Below are 18,994 nucleotides of genomic sequence, written 5' to 3'. Positions count from 1 at the left end.
TGGTAAAAAGGACAATCACACCCCCAATAGGTGCGTAAAAAATGCAAACAGAAAAAGAGGGAAAAAACAAAAAGCCTCTTCATAGAGCAGATTAATCCGATAGGAAATGTTTTATTAAAACAAATAAAAAACAAAAAACAAGATACATGTATGTACAAACCCTCAATGAAGAAGGGTACAAAAATACAGATATCAATAAAAAAAGCGTAGAAAGTCTGCAGGCCATGTACCCGACATGTTTCGCAATAAACTTGCTTCATGTCACGGGTCACAAAGACTTTTTCACACTTGTGTAGTTATACTAAGTGCACTTGCCTTTATTTAGTGTAGCTTGGCTACGCTATCTATTACATTTATATTTTTTGTGTGTTATAATAACACTTCTCTCCACTAGGTGTTTTCTATTTTAAGCACTACATTTTTTGGTTTTTAATGTACAAATTACCAAAGCTTGAAGTTATAACTTCAAACCAGTAATTTCACAGTAAATAGATAAAACATAATAATTTATTATTTAACCACTTGACCACTGAGCACTTAAACACCCTTAATAACCAGACCAATTTTCAGCTTTCGGTGCTCTCACATTTTAAATGACAATTACTCAATCAATCAACACTGTACCCATATGAAATTTTTGTCCTTTTTTTCACACAAATAGAGCTTTCTTTTGGTGGTATTTAATCACCGCTGGGTTTTTTATTTTTTGTGCTATAAAAGAAAAAAGACAAAATTCTGTAAAAAAATGAATTTTTCTTCATTTGTTATAAAATTTTGCAGATTAGTAATTTTTCTTCATAAATTTTGGCCAAAATTGCTGGATATTATTTGGTCTTTGTGAAAGTTATAGAGTCCACAAGCTATGGTGCCAATATCTGAAAATTGATCACACCTGAAGTACTGACGGCCTATTTAAATTCTTGAGACCCTAACATGCCATAAAAGTACAAATACCCCCCAAATGACCCTTTTTTGGAAAGCAGAAATTCCAAGGTATTTAGTAAGAGGCATGATGAGTTTTTTGAAGTTGTCATTTTTTCCCACAATTCTTTGCAAAATCAAGATTTTTTTTAACTTTTTTTTTTTTTTCACAAAATTGTCATATTATCAGTTTATTTCTCACACACAGCATATGCATACCACAAATTACACCCCAAAACACATTCTGCTATTACTTCCGAGTATGGCAATACCACATGTGTGAGACTTTTACACAATGTGGCCACATACAGAAGCCCAACATGCAGGAAGCACCATCAGGCGTTCTGGAGCACCCAGGACAATTCTAACATTTCTCTCCTACATGTAAAAATCATCATTTATTTGCTAGAAAATTACATAGAACCCCAAAACATTATATATATATATATATATTTTTAGCAAACACCCTGGAGAATACAATGGTGGTCATTGCAACTTTTTATCTCGCACGGTATTTGCGCAGCAATTTTTCAAACGCGTTTTTTTTGGGGGGGAAAAAAAACTTGTGCTTTAAAAAAAAAAAAAAAGTCAGCCCAATTTTTGCATAATGTGAAAGATGAAGTTACGCCGAGTAAATAGATACCTAACATGTCACTCTTCAAAATTGCACACTTAAAAATCCCCATAGGCGACACTTTACATTTTTTTACTGGTTACATGTTTTGAGTTACAGAGGAGGTCTAGGGCTAGAATTATTGCTCTCGCTCTAACGTTCGCAGCAATATCTCACACATGTGGCTTGAACACCGTTTCTATATGTGGGCGGGACTTACGTATGCGTTCACTTCTGCATGCGAGCACATGGGGACAGGGGCGCTTTAAATTTGTATTTTTTTTTATTGTTCATTTTACTTTATTTATTTTAGTTTTTTTCCCCAAAAATAAATTTTTTGATCACTTTTATTCCTATTACAAGGAATGTAAACATCCCTTGTAATAGGAATATGGCATGACAGGATCTCTTTACAGTGAGATATGGGTTCAATAAGACCCCGCATCTCACCTCTAGGCTGGGTAGCCTGAAATAAAAAAAAAAAAAAAAGATTCTGGCTTTGATCGTATTGGCGAGTCGATAGAAGCACCGGAGGGTGGCGGGGGGGGGGGGGGGGGAGTCTATGGCTGGGTATTGCAGGGTATCTCCGAGTATTGGCAGGGTATTGCAGAGTATTGGCTGGAATTGTACTGCAGAGTATTGGCGGGTACTGCAGAGTATTAGCTGGTACTGCACAGTATTAGCTGGTACTGCAGAGTATTTACTGGTATTGCAGGGTATTGGTTGGTATTGCAGGGTATTGGCTGGCATTGCAGGGTATTGGCTGGCATTGCAGGGTATTGGCTGGTATTGCAGGGTATTGCCAGGGTATTGAGGGGTTGTCGGTGAGCAGCGATATGGGCACTGCAGATGCAGCCCACAGTGCTGCTGATATCGATCTCTTCCCCCTCCGCTGTACCGATCGGTACAGAGAGGGGAGGGAGGAGCCGGCATCATAACATTTGTTTACAAGTGATCGCTCCGTTATTTGACAGAGCGATCACGTGGTAAACGGCCGCGATGAGCACAGGATGCTCTCGAGTGCGCGCCCCAGGGGGGGCGTCAGAGCGGAATTCTGGGAGGACGTCATATGATGGCCTCTCAGAGTTAAACAACCGCCCTGTCGCCGTCATTCGGCTATGGGCCGGTTAAGTGGTTAATCAAGCTAAATCATATATTATTATGGTATAATTGAAAACAGTACCTTTTCAGCAGGCAGCAGATTCTCATTCCCCCTCTTAACTGAGAAAAACATGGGATTATGGGTAAATCTTATACCATAAAGCCATTCTTTTTCCTTCTAGAGGGCTGGGCTGGAAGGGAGCATGTGTCCATTAGACACATGCCCCCTTCTATGACACTGCAGAGAAAGGCAAGCATCCACTGCAGAATTTATATTGGACAGCTTGTTCCAACGGTGCTTTACCATTGGTCCAAAGCTCCAAGCTGTCCATTAAGATTAGTGCCTCTGACAAGAAGTGAGGAAAGGCACTGTGAGCTCATCCTCTCAATCTACTTCAAATAGAGTGTGCCAGCTTGTATTTTAACTGGCCGCTCTGTATGTAGCTTCTGACAGACTCCATAAGAAGCCCTGTATCTCCGGAACTATAGGTGGCAGGGGCCCCAAATTTTGACCATTGGTGGGGTAGAACTTCAGCTACCTACCAAATTTGGGGTCTCTGTGACCCCAGCTCACCGAGCTACAACCCTCAGTCTTTTTTTAATGTTTATGGCAAGTGAGGCTCTGCCTTACCTGCCTCCCCTGACTGCACGTCCCTGGCGTTTATGCTTAATTGTTCATTCACACTGCTGTCAGATTTTTCCTTGCAGTGCACTGCAGTGAGTAAGGAGTATGGTAATGCATGCATGTTTTAGTACATTGCACTCTTTATTAAGAAGGTATCCACTCCCCCCCCCCCCCAAAAAAAAAATGACATGCCAAATGTGGCATGTCAGGGGGTCACCATCACTTAAAGCGGAAGTTCCATTTTTGGGTGGAACTCCGCTTTAATTGAACAAGCTTAAAGCGGAGTTCCAGACATTTTTGTGTTTTTTAAAGTCAGCAGCTACAAAGAGTGTAGCTGCTGACTTTTAATAAACACACACTTACCTGTCCCATGATTCAGCGATGCGGCCACCTGAACCCTCGATTCTCTCCCTCGCCTCTCCCCGGTGCCGGCATCACAAGTGTGGTTACCCGGCTGTAACAGAAGGGGGAGGAGAACTTCTGCTCGAGTTGCCTAGGCAGCCTGAGTGGAAGTGGGAGCTGGGTACCTGTCAAAACTAGGTGACAAAAAAAGTGACATGCCAAATGTGGCTTATAAGGGGGCGAGGAGTCCTTAAAGCAGAAACTCTGCTTTAAGTTGATTGGGTACTGTAACTACACCCCATGTATGAAAGGGGTTAAAGACGTTTAGGACATTCCATTTCCGAACCCAAAACAGCTACCAAACACTTCAATCAGCTGAACAAGAAACCCATACAACAATTCTCCCCCAAGTATGAGACGAGGCTCTGTATTGACGGTCAAACAGGAATTAATCTTTATTTTGAGATCTCACACAAATATATACAGCAGGATTAAAATACAACCTGTGACCAGAACCCTAATTAACATGAGCTAATTATCTAATATTTTAGACAGCCTAGGTGACTCAGAGACATGACCTTTAGGACAGACTTCACGTCTCCTAGCTCACCAACTATACAATACACATTATCATACATCTCAACACAGAACTCCTTCATACAATTGCAGGGTTAATTAGCACAATGAGTAAAAGACTCTTTGACAAGTCATACTAGACTAATTTACATTATAGCTGACACAGACAGAGACAGGTGGCTGGAATTGACATCAGCATCTCCTAACAGTATTTGTCCCAGCATTATGAATCAGCCACTATTTCAAATATGGCAGATACAGGTTTCATTATTTTCTTGGTCACACTGCGCCCAAAAGTGACTCCCGTCACAGGTACCACGCACAGCTGCACCAGATTTTGCACTTTCCAGTTTTAGTAAATTCACCCCACATTGTTGTAAGTTGTGACAGAGCAATAATTTGTTGTTATGCTCCTGGGTTAGGGCAATGTCATACAGAATCTCTATACCTGCAATTCTTTGAGTTAATTCACAGTATAGTCTTCCACTGCTAAGCTGTTTAAGGACTTGTGCCAGGGTAGGGAAGAAAAAGTTATTTTTCTTTTCCTGTGGAATGCTGTGGTGAAATTAAGTTGCCAAAACAGAACTAATATATACTTTTCTCTATAGGCGCTGCTTTTTCTGCAGGCATATCTGGGGGCTTCAGCACAACCATTGCAGTGTTTTGTCATGAATTGCCCCATGAGCTTGGTAAGTAATGAAACTATTACCGTCTATATTTTGGGCTCATTCAGACCTGGAATAAAAAAAAGAGGTATTAGGGTACAATACCTCCCCAAACAATTACTGGGTGTATTTCAGCCCCAGGCTAGGTACAGTTAGTGTGGTACAATATATTAATATAATGTGATGCTTGACAGGGGGTAGCCTGTACCAACAAAGATCTGATCAATTTTGATCTAGTAGGAAACCCGGCGGCGTGCCTGCTGCACCTCATAGCCCTTGTACACACGGTCGGACATTCCGACAACCAAATCTGTCGGATTTTGTCCGACTGATTTTTTACGAAACTGTTGCATACACACAGTCAGACAAAGTTGTCAGAAAATCAGATCGTACTTAACGTGATGACGTTATTTCGTTAGGACGGGACTACGTTCAGGCTAGTAGCCAATAGCTTTGGTCTAGGAATTTGATCTGAGCATGCGTGGCACTTTGTCCAATCAGAATTCTCTACACATGATCGGACAAAGTCCGATTGCATCATGTTGTTGGAAAATTTTATAGCCCAGCTGGAAAACTTGGTCCGTCGGATACTCAGACGGAAACAGTCCGATGGAGCCCACACACTGTCGGCTTATCCGACAACACGGTCCTATCGGCCTTTTTCCGTCGGAATGTCCGACCGTGTGTACAAGGGCATAGAACGGTCCATCAAAAAATATAAGGCCTCTCTCACGATCTGTTGAATGCTGCAAAGGTTTGTATTCCTTTGCGCTGGAGATCTGTGACTCCACCTTCGAGGTCTCTTTGGCATTCCAAAATTAATGAACTCAGGGACATGGAGGATCATACGGCCACCTTATACAATCGAGAGGAGACCTTTCGTGACACTTAGGCCTTAGCAACCTTTTATATACACTGATGCCTAACTACAGGAGGTTGAACTAAGTTGAACTACTGGGACTAGCTAGATTATGACCCTGGGCAAGAGATCCTCCCCCACCCTCTATTTTGTCACCCTTTCTTTACCCTCTTTTTTCCCTTCTGTAACTGTGTGGCATATCATCTCTGGTTCTAAGCTGTTATAATATTCATACCATTTGGTCTTTTTGGTGACTCATTCCTGAAGATACTTTTCTGGTCCTTGGGGTTCTTTAAGCAACCCCAGGATTTTTTTTAACTATTTCCCAAATATGGACATTTGTTGGCGCTACCCGTCATCTCTAGTTAGGATATTTGTTTTGTCTGCTGATAACCGATTTAAAGTTTGTTACATTTCTTAGACCAGTGGCTGCTGATTCAATGTTTATTTTACTTTTGTATGTATATTATAGCTAAGCAGACCCCAACGTCTATACGCCATACTGAACTTTGGTTATCTTTGTACCTCTTTAAGTTTTTTTTTTTCTTGCCTAGGTTGTACTGTATAATTTTGTTTAGACAAAAGAATTACAAAAAAAATGTGTTGCTGTGCGTGGTGGAGAGGTGCCAAGAGAATGTAGGTTACGTCTAAAGGTCTTTTCAATAGTTCTCAACTGATTTTGAGGGACTGTCCCTGATTTGGAACAAATAGTAGTGGTAAAAAAAAAGCACTTTTTAACTAATATTTTTTTAATTCTCCTTTAATCACTGCCACTGCACCTGAAGGGTTACCCCCCCCCCCTTCCTAAGCAGGCCATTTTTCGCGATACAGTACTGCGTTACTTTAACTGACAATTTCATGAACATGCAACACTGTACCCAAATAAAATTCATGCCTTTTTTTCCCCCACAAATAGAGCTTTATTTTGGCCATTTGAACACCTCTGTGGTTTTTATTCTTTGCACTAAAAACCCCCAAAAAAATTTTTACTTTCTGCTATTAAAGAGGAAGTAAACCTTGATGGGTTTTACTTCCTCTTTGTTTCCCTTCAAAGGTAAAGCATAATGAGCTACTATGCATCACTTACCTGACACAGGAGCCAGCAATGTCACCGCTGTCCCCTATTCCACTGAGCGTCCATCTTCTTTCCGGGTATTGTGGCTCCAGCGCTGTGATTGGCCAGAGCCGCGATGATGTCACTCCTGTGCATGCGCACGGGAGCCGCCACTAACGGCATATTGCTGTTAACAGCGACATTCTCAGTACAGGTTTAGGAGATATTTCTTGGACCTACAGGTAAGCCTTAATCTAGGCTTACCTGTAGGTCAAAGTGCTCTGTAAGGGTTTACAACCACTTTAAATATACCCAACAAAAAAAATCAAATTTATTCATCAGTTAAGGTCAATATGTATTCTGCTACATGTTTTTTGGCAAAAAAAAAAATCCCAATAAGTGTATATTGATTGGTTCATGCAAAAGTTATAGCGTCTACAAACTATGGGATATTTTTAATTTATTTATTTATTAGTAGTAATGGCAGCGATCAGCGACTTCTAGTTGGAAGTGATCTAGTGGAAAGCGAGATCTCTCAGAGGTGGGAATGGGTACCTGTCAAAAACAGGTACTCGCTCTCCCCTCCCCCTCCCCCCAAAGGTGCCAAATGTGTCACCAGAGAGGGGGGAGGAGATAGATCAGAGGAGCTTCCACTTTTGGTTGGAACTCGGCTTTAAAGTCTCCTTTCTTTGGCTGTATACAATGTTATGGATAGCAACGGCCTATGACAAATATATAGAAGAAAAGCAATGTGCATGTAAAGACGTGTACAGAATGCTTTACATGCTAAACTAAATTAAACGTAATGAAGAGAAAAGTTGCTGCTATCTAAAGATGCTAGTTTAGTGGCTGCAGCTGCACTACTATTTGAGCCACTGACCAGCAAATGCAGTAAGCACAGTCAGAACACCAGATTTGCATACATATTCAAAGTCATGGACTCTGCTATGCTTTTGCAATACATTGGCTTGTGGGGCAATTCTCTGGTATTGTAGGATAAAAGCATTAAAAATGAACATTATAAGAGTAAGTGTGAATGGAAGGTATCTTGTGACTGGAAGATGGGTGATTGTACTGTTTATGCGCTCCTCCTTTAATCACAGAAAGCCCCATATTTAGTGAAAATTATGATGAATGGAGGAGGTATAAAGTGAGCAACCCACTATGAGAACTGTGCTCCAGCGTGAGCTGGAATTTTCAGTGATGGATGTGCGCCACCTACAGTAGTGTATGGGAGTAAATGAACTAACAGTTTTAGGGAATGCAGGAAAAGTTGCACATGGAACACCCATCTTTAGTTTAGCTTATAAATGTATTACTTTATGACTGTTTATTATTATTTATTATTACTTTATTATTATTTAGTTTAGCTTATTATTAGTTTAGCCTTTTCTTATGTTGAAAATTTCAAAATTATTATTATTTTTTTTTTTCCCCAGAGTTCAGCTTAAAACGCAAAACATTCTTTATATATTTTTTGGAAAGAGTAGGTAAGGTTTGTTGGCAGTTTCCCATGGGGAAACTTTTTCCTAAAGGGTAGTTAAAGTGATCTATAAACCTGTATAGGCAGTAAACATTCATACTTCTCTATTTTTCTCCTGCCTTTGTGCAGCCTGGGTCCTGGTTCCTGCATTACCAGTTTTAAAATGTCCATGATATTGTGTGGCCAAGATGGCGGCGGTATAGGACGCATAGTTGAGGAGCTCCGCATCCATTGGGGGGATTTTATCCTGTTTTCACAACTTGGGACTTCATAAATCTGCTATAATACCCCCCGGATCATCCCCGGCAAGGAATGAAAACGGACTGGGAACAAATCTAAGGCGCAGAAGCAGGGGAACGCTCCCAAATCCACCAAGTCTCTGGAAGGGACGGCGGCACATGTGGCCAACAAGTACAACATGGCCTCCCAGACGGAGACCCTACATCCTGTGCTCGTAGAACAGAGCAACTTTGAAGCCCTCATGCGGGCAATCACCGGCTGCCAGTCCTCACTGTCGGATCTCGCCACCAAGATCGACATGGTCCAGCTGGAGGTCAGTTGGATCCGGCAGGATTTTGAAAAGAACTGCCAGAGAGTGACAGAGAAGGAGCGTCAGATCGGTGATATGGAGGACACAGTCCATGACCACACAGCCTCCCTACATACACTCCAGGTGAGGGTGAGATCCCCTGAAGCCAAAACCTAAGATGCGGAAAATCGCAATCGGCAAAACAATCTACAGATTGTAGACCCCCGGAAGGATCGGAGGGGCCTGACCCATTGGCCTATGTGGAGCAGCTGCTCCACACACTTTTCCTTAGGCAGGCTTCTCGTCCTTCTTCGTGGTGGAGCAGGCACACAGGATACTGCTCACCATCATATTTAGGCTGTTAAACTTCCGCGATCGGGACCTAATCCTACGAGAAGCCAGAAAGATGCAGGAGATCCGACATGAGTCCACGCGTCTGATGTTTTTTCCGGACTTCTTGGTTGACACCCAAAAGCTTCAGAGATCATTTGACGAGGTGAAACAGGCTCTGCGAGCCAAGGCCATTAATTACAGTATGTTATTCCCAGCGCGCCACCGTGTGCAGGGTGGTGAAGCCACGCGGTTCTTTACCTCGCCAGCTGAGGCCTCTCAATGGCTGAGTACCCTGCCGCCCCGCTGATCCAGAGATCTCCTGCACCTGCAGCTGAGTGCCGTATAAGCTCCGTGAGTACTAAACTGTTCCTTTTCTAATGAATCATCCCTGTATGAACACTATGTGGATGAGTCCCTATCCCCTTGCACATATTCAGACAAACATGGGGAAAACACTATCTATTCCTGTTTTGAATATGCAGGGGCATCCAGAATGTTGGACGGACATAAATAGATCTAGCCCTGCACCCCTGTTTCCATCATCCCTGTCCAGGGAGATACAGGACTCACTTCCTTCAGAGACCACTTATAGCTGGAGACTTCTATATGATCTGGTGCCTAAGGAAAGACTGACTGGTAACTATTAAACCTGATGTTTGTGGCCTTCCATGTGTTCCCCTATGGATCTGGCAATTTCATACCACAATGCTCTTACAATAGAATTTGTGCACGGGACGATATTCTGGAGCCCATCTAATGCCTCCCAGCCGATGGAGGCATCTCCTCCAGACATGGTATATTTGGTTTTTTGGTTTCACCCCTTCTAAAGTTGCAAATGAGTAGCTGCCTTCTGTTCATGACCCCAGATAGTCATTGACTATGGTTTGTTTTGGGACATTAGCATGCCCCAGTTTGGGTGGGTGTGTGGGGAGGGGGTTGGCACAGGTTGAAAATGGTTCTCAGTTAAAAAAAAGGAATGTACTCAAAGTGTTTTTATTTATTTAGAAAATGTTTGTTTTCTCTGTATGCTATCTTGGGGGGATGTGGTGGGCAGAGATGTGGACTGCCTCCCGGGATCTGGATGTAGTGTTAGCCAGGCTGTCTTTACGTTACTGGTTTTTTCTTGCCCTCAATTATGGCCCCTTTAACCATCATATTGTGGAATGTCCGGGGCCTTAACTCCCGAATAAAGAGTTCCCTAGTATTATTTAACTTTCTGAAATCCCATCGCCCTGACATATGCATTTTTCAGGAAACCTACCTGACGGGTAGTAGGGTCCTTGGGCTTAAAAAACCTTGGGGGGGGGGATGGGCATTATTATCATGCAAAGTACTCCTCATATGCTAGAGGTGTAAGCATGCTTATCCACAAATCCCTCTTTTACTTTAATTGATTTGCATCTGGATCCCGGGGGCATATTTGTAATATTACATGCTGTCATTGTAAATGTACCCATGACGGTGGTGAGGTGTTATATCCCCCCGCCGGCATCTTTAACTATTTTGAATAAGATCACCCAGTGTCTCACTTACATGTCGGTTAATAATGTGGTGCTGGCGGGAGATTTCAACATGCCTCCCTGCCCTGCACTAGACAGATTGACGCCAGGGGAGGCTGAAGACTCCCTGTTATCTCGCTGGGCCTCCACCTTTGGTCTTACTGATGTATGACCTTGGAAGAACCCCCTCCAGAGAAGGTATACGTGCCAGTCTGCCACCTATGTGGCCATGTCCAGGCTAGACCAAGTCTATATCAGTAGCTCAGTCCTGCCTATGTCCTATCCTATTACGCTTAAATGTTTGTCAGGCCCCCCACTGACTGTCTGTGGTGCTTATCCCACTTCTGGATCTTTGATGAAAGAGTAGCCCCTGATGCCGAGGTAAATATTGCTGGATACTGGAATTCTAATCCCCCTGCAACCGACCCACCTTCTAGCTGGGACGCATTTAAAGTCCATGTACGAAGCAGAAGATAGGGCAGGTTAGGAGACAGACTGGGAGATATTTGGCAGTGGTGGAGCAGAGAGCTGATGCACTTGAACAGAACAATGTGAACACCAGAGTTGAGGTGACACGTAAAGACTTACAGTGTGTTCTATGAGAGGTAATGCTATTAAGGACCATGTCAGCTAAAAAGATGCTACTTCACCGATCGCAAAGAGTCTTTGAACAGGGTGGGAGGACAGGCCACCTCCTGGCGTGCTTGTTCAGAGAAAAAATAGCCATGACAAGAATTGCTAACATTAAAAATCCCGATGGACAGTTAGTCTCTGACCCTGGAGGCATCAATGCTTGCTTTGCCTCTTTCTACAGGGACCTTTATTCCTCCAGGGCTGGATACTCCATGGATGAATTCCAGGTTTATCTGGAGGGAGGCCAACTTCCAATCCTGACGGAGGAGACCCGCCGGAACCTGGACTCTTCGCTCACCTCTTCTTTCCCCCCCTCGATGTTGGTGGCAGTTATTATGGTTATACACAAACCTGTCTCATACAGACCTCATACAGATCCAACTCCCTGCTCAATGTGGACGCTAAGATTGTACTGGCTAACCATCTCAATAAGCTTATCCTATCCTTGGTCCACAGAGATCAGACTGGATTCATGCCCGGAAAGGGTACAGATAATAACTTGCTTGCACAGACTTTATACTGTAATGGCAGGAATCTCGACTGGGGGGGGTGGCATGGAGGTGGTTGACTCGCTGGATGCGGAGAAAGCCTTTGACTCAGTGGAGTGGGAGTATCTATGGCTTGTCCTTCAAAAATGTGGTTTTGGGCCCAAGTTTATTGCCTGGCTGAGGATGCTCTATTCGGCCCCCTCGGCCAGAGTCCGGACAAATAGAATACTCTCACCCTCCTTCCCACTCCACCGAGGGACCAGGCAGGGTTGTCCTCTATCTCCAGCTCTCTTTGCGTTGGCAATAGAGCCGCTGGCAGAACTCCTGAGGATCACTGGAGAGGTCTGATGCGTCTCTTTTCCTCCTCTGGTCAGGAAAGTGTCTCTGTATGCAGATGACATGTTGCTATATTACAGGATACTCACTGCTTTCTTCAAGCAGCTTTAGCTATTATAGACAGATTTGGATACTTTTCTGGGATAAGGGTGAACTGGGACAAATCGCTCCTGTTCCCCCTGACAGTGGGAAATCCAGTAGTAGACCCACAAACTCCCTTACAAGTAACCAGATTCAAATATTTAGGTATAAAAATTCAGAGAGACCTAAAAAAATACCTGGAGGACAATCTATATCCGGGCCTCCAGCAACTTTCGCTCAAATGCGGGGTTTGGAGGAATCTCCCCACTCCGGTTGGAAGAATTAATCTTATCAAAAGGACTTTTCTCCCCAACTTTTTTTTATGTTTTCCGACACACTGCGGTTCCTATACCTGCGGCCTTTTTCGATACCCTAGATTGAATAATTTCCTCATTTATCTGGGCAGGTTCCGTTCCTCAGGTAGCAAAAACAAAATTGCAAATGTCCCTTACTGAGGGGGGGTTGTCTCTCCCAAATTTCAGGAAATACTATTGGGCTACACAGCTGGTCACTGTAAGATGGTGGTACACACAGGACATTTCAAACCCGACAGTAAATCTAGAGGCGGCCATCTTGGGGTCCTATTCAGAGCTCAGCAATCTTGTACACCGCGGACCTAGGTATAGTCCCCAGGTGACTGTTCCCATGAAAACAACATTGCTGGCCTGGAGACAGGTTACCAATTATCTATCAGAGGTGGGTACCATCTCTCCTCACACTCCACTCTGGGGAAACCTCTCTCTGCAGCATCTTGGATCTATACTGGACCCCCAAGTCTGGGCTAGATTTCAGATAACCAAGATAAAACACGTTATGCCCGGGGGACGGCTCCTCTCCTTGACCGAGCTCAAGCTGCAATTTCATCTACCACCATGGATGTATTTCAGATATATGCAGCTTATGCATACCATAAAGGGCTAAGTTTCCAGCTGGGATTCCCCTTGCTGTGCACTCAGTCAAGTTCCTTCTAACAGCAGCTGACATTGATCGTACATTATCCTCCATATACTTGAGACTCACATGCAGAGTTGCTCTGAACACAGCTAAGCTTTTTGAGGTCTGGCAAAAAGACATACCTATTTTAACAAAGGAGGACTGGGCTGAGGGCCTACAGCAATGTATTGCACTTATGATATCGGCCAGGTATCATTTTGTCCAGTTAAAATGTTTGCACAGAGTGTACGACACTCCTTCTAAATTATACAGAATTTACCTGGGAGTGACTGACGCTTGCCCTAAATGCAGACAGTCGGTGGGCACCTTTATTCACATGGTGTGGGAATGCCCTCTCATTCAAACATTCTGGCGAGCAGTGGTCAATGACATAAATAGAGTTGCGGGTCTTTCACTGGACAGAGATCCCTTGATATTTCTACTAGGTATTACTGACAATCTAAATACTACCAAACATAATGCATTATTTGTTTTCTATTATGCTAGGAAAACTATACTCTTGAAATGGAAATTGCCAGAACTCAGGAGGCAGACTCTAGCTCAATGGAAATGTCCCACTAGAGCTCTGCTCTGTGAAAAAAGAGAACCGCTAAACAAAGACAGCCCGCCAAATTATTTCTTACAGAAACTCTGTCTGAACATTCGTGTGAGGTGAGAGAATCATTTGGACTAAAAATGGTATTGTGGGGAGCCCGGAATAAGTTTAAAAATACCCCCAGAGGAGGCGCTCAGGCCAAGACTGCAGTGAAAATGGTGCGAGTCTCCTCAGCTACAGGCACAATCACCTCAGCACACAGGATAAAAACACAGCGGTCTCAGCAAGTCTCCTCAGAAGAATCTGACACTGAATTATTTCTGTCACAGAAATCCTCACATAAATTAACTGCATCCCAAAGCCTTATGAAACAATTTGAGAAGATGCTGAACAAAGCATTAAAGATTACCGGTACCTAAAAACAAATAACCAGTAACCTGACTAAAGAAATCAGGGAATTGGGAAATCGCACAGCTACGCTGGAAATTAAAGAAGAAAGAAAGAAAGAAAGAAGTTGAAGAAATAGAAAACTCAACACTTGAATACTTGAATGAAATAGATCTTCTTAAAGAAGAAATCATTACACTACAAAATAAACTGGAAGATTATGAGAACCGTGCAAGAAGGTCCAGTTTGCGATTCAGAGGCATACCTGAATCAATCACTGATTTATCTGCCACAATAACAGCATTATGCCAAGAATTGCAACCAGGAATACCGATTGGAAGGCTGGAAATGCACAGGGTGCACAGAGCTCTCATGCCTAAAAAAGCATATGGACCCCACGTGACATCATAGCAAAGTTCCATTTTTATCGCACAAAGGAACAACTCTTAATTGCAGCCAGAGAGAAAGAAAACCTAACCTTCCAGGGTCACAATTTTCAGATTTTCGCTGATCTCTCTCAAGTAACCATTTCTAAAAGACGTGCCATGAAACCACATTAATGGAATTACAACGTCATAACATCACATACCAATGGGGTTTTCCATTTTCCATACGCTTCAGCTACAAAAGGTACCAAACACATCTGTAGATCACCGAACGAACTTCAACAAGCCTTACTTGACCTTAAATTGATCGATGGAACATCTGCAGCTACAACCTCACATAGAAGCATCTACCTCTTCCCTACCTAACTCATCCCATGCGACCGGGAAAAATGGGGTTCATCACACACATAAAAGGGGTCGCTATGTCCCCCCCCCCCCCTACAGGGCCAAGAAGATCCAATGGACTGACAGGCTATTCTTTAAGAAATACAGTTATAAGCTAATATGGAAGATATGTTCCCAGAGGAACAATAACATACTGAACTCATTAACTATGCTCATTTGACCCAAAATTACAGCCTGCACCTGTATCCTATGATTAGAATACATTATGGGTCAGGGGAAATCCCCTACTAAGGTTAAACCTTAAAGCGGAGGTCCACCCTAAAATGGACCTTCCGCTCATCGGAATCCTCCCCCCCCTCCGGCGCCACAATTGGCACCTTTCAGGGGGGAGGGGGGTGCAGTTACCTGGATAATCCAGGTAACTGCACCCACTTCCGGGATAGCTCTCTGCGGAAAGGGGCGTAGATTACGCCCCTTTCCGCAAGTGCCCGCCCCCTTCCGCAAGTGCCCCGCTGCCTGCTGGGAAACACACAGATCCCAGAGGCAGCAGGGACCGTCCTTATTGCGCAGCGCGACTCGAGCATGCACAGTAGGGAACCGGGAAATGAAGCCGAAAGGCTCCATTTCCTGATTCCCATACCCAAGATGGCGGCGGCAGCACCCGAGTGACGATCTAGAGATCGGCTTCGGGTGCCGACATCGCGGGCGCGCTGGACAGGTAAGTGTCACTATTTTAAAAGTCAGCAGCTGCAGTATTTGTAGCTGCTGGCTTTTAAAAAAAAAACGCGGAGTCCCGGCGGACTCCCGCTTTAATATGCTGAGCACAATCATATGGGATCATCATTTTCATCAGCTATCTCCAATATAGGAAACAAAGTTTATTTTTCTCTTTACCTAAACAGAATGGTTAAAAGAGCTCTCCTTATTTACTACTTGCCACCTAGAGTTGCATAATATTCTCATTAAACAAATAAGGAGATTCATTCATGACTGAAAAGATATAATTTATTTCTAGGGTTGATGTATTTATATAGGCTTTAGAAACAAAGTTTTAGAGAAGTCTAAGTTCTTCATAAAAGACATATCCCATTTACCTTTTTTAGATTAGATAGAATACTCTTTCAAGTATTGCAGGAATTTAATAATCCTAATTATTCTTTTTTTTTTCAATTTTTCTTGGAAAACCTATTATAGAAAATAGATAATACTTTCATTAAGCCATAAGCTATAAACATGCATCCTAGCGATGCAAAAAGTTTTTTTTTTCTTTTTTTTTTTAATTTATATTTTTTGTTTCTTTAACAAAGCGGTTCTCCTATTCACGGAAGTTCTGTGTGCCTCACCTAGTCTTCCTCGGATCCCCTCCCTTAATATGGGGGGACTAGATGAGGGCCTCTTGTCCCCTGTTGGGGGGGTTTTACCCTTCACCACGGGTACATTTTGAATACCTTCATATTATATTATTAAGCTTAGGTAATGTAAACTTATCTGTCTTTTTCTTCTTTCCTAATCTAGATAACACTGGACTTTTCTTTCTTTTTTCCCTTTTCAAGTCCATATGGGTTGAGTCGAGAAATCGTCAGGTCGGAACAATGAGTGTGTGCTGCCTATTGACTCAGCTACCATGGCCCCCTTAAACATTTTATCCCTGAATGTACAGGGACTCAATGTACCACAGAAACGCACTAAAGCGTTTAGGTCATTCCAAGCAAAAAATGCACACATTGTGTGCCTTCAAGAGACTAATTTTACAGTAAAATCAACGCCTACATTTTTTAGTTCATACTATCCACAAATATTCACTACCTCGGCCAATACCAAATAACATGGAACTCTTGTGGCTTTCCACCGGCCCACTCCATTCACAATTCATTCGGAAATTAAGGATCCGGAAGGAAGATATCTAATCCTTACGGGACACAATATGGACACAGAAGTAACTGTGGTTTCTTATTGTGCACCTAACCAACAGACAATTCCATTCTCAACACATCTATTACAAGTAGTTAATGCACATAGACTGGGAACAATCATTGTATGTGGCGATTCCAACCAGGTTCTCTTACCATTTCTGAACAAAACACCATATACTCCACCCCGTAACCACTCTAAAATATAACTCTCTCATCTCCTTTCCAAACACAATTTAATTGATTCATGGAGAGAGAATAATCCAACAAAAAAAAATTACATCTACTTTTCACACCCTCACCAAACATTCAGTCGTATTGACCTCATTTTCCTGACCACAGGAATGATACCTGAGGTTCTCTCATCAAATATAATCCCCATCCCATGGTCTGACCATAATACAGTCCTAACAACTATTGCATCAACCATACCTAAAGCACAAGATAAAACGTGGTATTTACCAGAGATATTACTTAAAAACCCTTTATATTGTCACAAAATTGAACATGCTCTGAAAGAATATTTAACATTCAACAAAAGCCCAGAAATGTCCCCAATAACATTGTAGGAAGCACATAAACCGGTCTTGAGAGGAACACTTCAGCAGCTGTATGGAATACTCAATAGAGAACGCAGAAATCTTGCACGTAAATTATAAACACAATTTAACTCCTTTTTCTTAGCTTTGCAAATGTCAGGGCTGGTTTAGCCCTTCCTCCTCTGGGCTGGACGCTCAGCTGTCGGCTAATTGCTAGCTCTCTTCTCTTTCCACAGTTACCAGCTGTTCCCGATGATGCTCGTCTAATCTGCCTATTTAAAGCCTTCCAGCTCACTCTTTCCTTTGCCTTCACGTTGGTCACATCACAAGGAACCATCTCCTGCTGTTTGTTTCAAGACTGGCTTGCTGACATCCCTCCTGGCTTCTTATACTGCTTGCAGTTGCTCTCCTTGGATCCCTGACTTCTGGACTGGCTGATTACCCGATCTGGTTTATGAACTTTGGACTGGCTGACTACCTGATCTGGCTACTGGACTCTGGCTATGCTTGACTACGCTTTTTTCTATTTACCTTTTTATTTTTATTAATAAACAAGTGTGATTTGATTGTACTTCTGTCTCAGTCTGTTTCATGGGTTCTGTCAGTACGCGAAGGCCATAAATTCAGAAGATACAGTCAATCCACTTGTTGGTAATATTTTTTCCAGATTGGATGAACAAGATCACGCATGAATCAGTTTGCCTTGGCGTTACAAACGCTCCTGAATCGCACGGCTCACTTGGAATCCACCACGGTGGCTGCTCCGGTACAACCTGAGTTGCAGGCCGTCGCTGCTGCTGCACCAATCTCTGTGCAGGCACCCCGCCTCGAGTATTACCTCTATAAGAGGTATGTCTGGTTCTTCTCCGCTTCTCCAGCGATTTGGGGGCTATCCAATTCAATGCAGAGGGTTCCTCAATCAGGTTGAGATATACTTCGAAATGCTGCCCCAGGCGTTTCCCACGGACAGAAGCAAAGTAGGTTTTGTGATATCTTTGCTTTCTGAGAGAGCCTTGGCCTGGGCTAACCCTCTATGGGAGACGCAAAAACCTGTTGTCTCGAGTTACCCTCAGTTTGTGGCCTCCTTTAAAAGGGTTTTTGACCTTCCCGCACGCTCAGCTTCTGCTGCCAAGTGCCTCATGTCCATCAGAGTACGAGAACTGTTGCCGACTACGCCATTGAATTCCGTACTCTGGCAGCAGAGGTTGCTTGGAACAATGAGGCCCTCGTGGCTGCTTTTTCCCATGGTCTCTCGGATTCCATCAAGGATGAGATAGCAGCCCGAGATATACCCACTGAGCTGGAGAGCTTGATTTTGTTTGCCATCCTTATTGACTCCAGACTCAGAAAGACTTTCTCTTAAGGAGCGCTTGCGGAAGCCTCCTGTACATTTGCCTCCGAGCTTTGTAGTCCCACCCATGCCTCCCTCACCTCCGATGCCTCCTGGTACCGAGTTGGTCAGTGAAGATGAACCCATGCACCTGGGCTTCACGCGTCTCTCTGCGGATAAGAGAGCCTTTAGGAGGAGGGAGAGATTGTGCCTTTATTGTGGCCAGGCAGGTCACTTTTTGAAGTCTTGTCCTACCCGTCCAGGGAACGCCCGAACCTTCAGGTCCTGTCATGGACAGACCTTAGGTGGTGTTGTTTCGTCCCCAGTTATCCAGAAGGATAAGCCCCTGGTTTTGGTCACCCTTTCTTGGGCTGAGTCGTCCATCGAGATACAGGCGCTAATCGACTCTGGGGCTGCAGGCCTGTTAATTGATGCTGCATTTGTTTCACAGCACTCGATTCCGCTGCAGC

At 43.4% G+C, this 18,994-nt stretch overlaps 1 protein-coding gene across 5 annotated transcripts in view; it reads left to right on the top strand.

Annotated features, from left to right (window-relative positions):
• Nucleotides 1–18,994, top strand: part of SLC39A5 (solute carrier family 39 member 5) — a 162,241-nt gene that overhangs the window by 100,322 nt on the left and 42,925 nt on the right. For 4 of the 5 annotated variants that reach the window (XM_077483387.1, XM_077483386.1, XM_077483384.1 and 1 more), the window contains exon 10: nucleotides 4,787–4,867. In XM_077483387.1, coding sequence (XP_077339513.1) covers nucleotides 4,787–4,867 — 81 coding nt within the window. Of the gene's footprint in view, nucleotides 1–4,786; nucleotides 4,868–17,430; nucleotides 17,766–18,994 lie in introns of those variants that run through there. The other variant, XM_077483388.1, reaches the window with a different exon arrangement.

Source organism: Lithobates pipiens, unplaced genomic scaffold (assembly GCF_037356315.1).
Source record: "Lithobates pipiens isolate NorthernLeopardFrog02 unplaced genomic scaffold, aLitPip1_a1.2 Scaffold_16, whole genome shotgun sequence".
In the NCBI taxonomy this organism is placed as follows: Eukaryota; Metazoa; Chordata; class Amphibia; order Anura; family Ranidae; genus Lithobates; species Lithobates pipiens.
The sequence above is the reverse complement of the archived record's forward strand: the minus strand, read 5'-3'. Positions and strand labels throughout refer to the sequence as shown.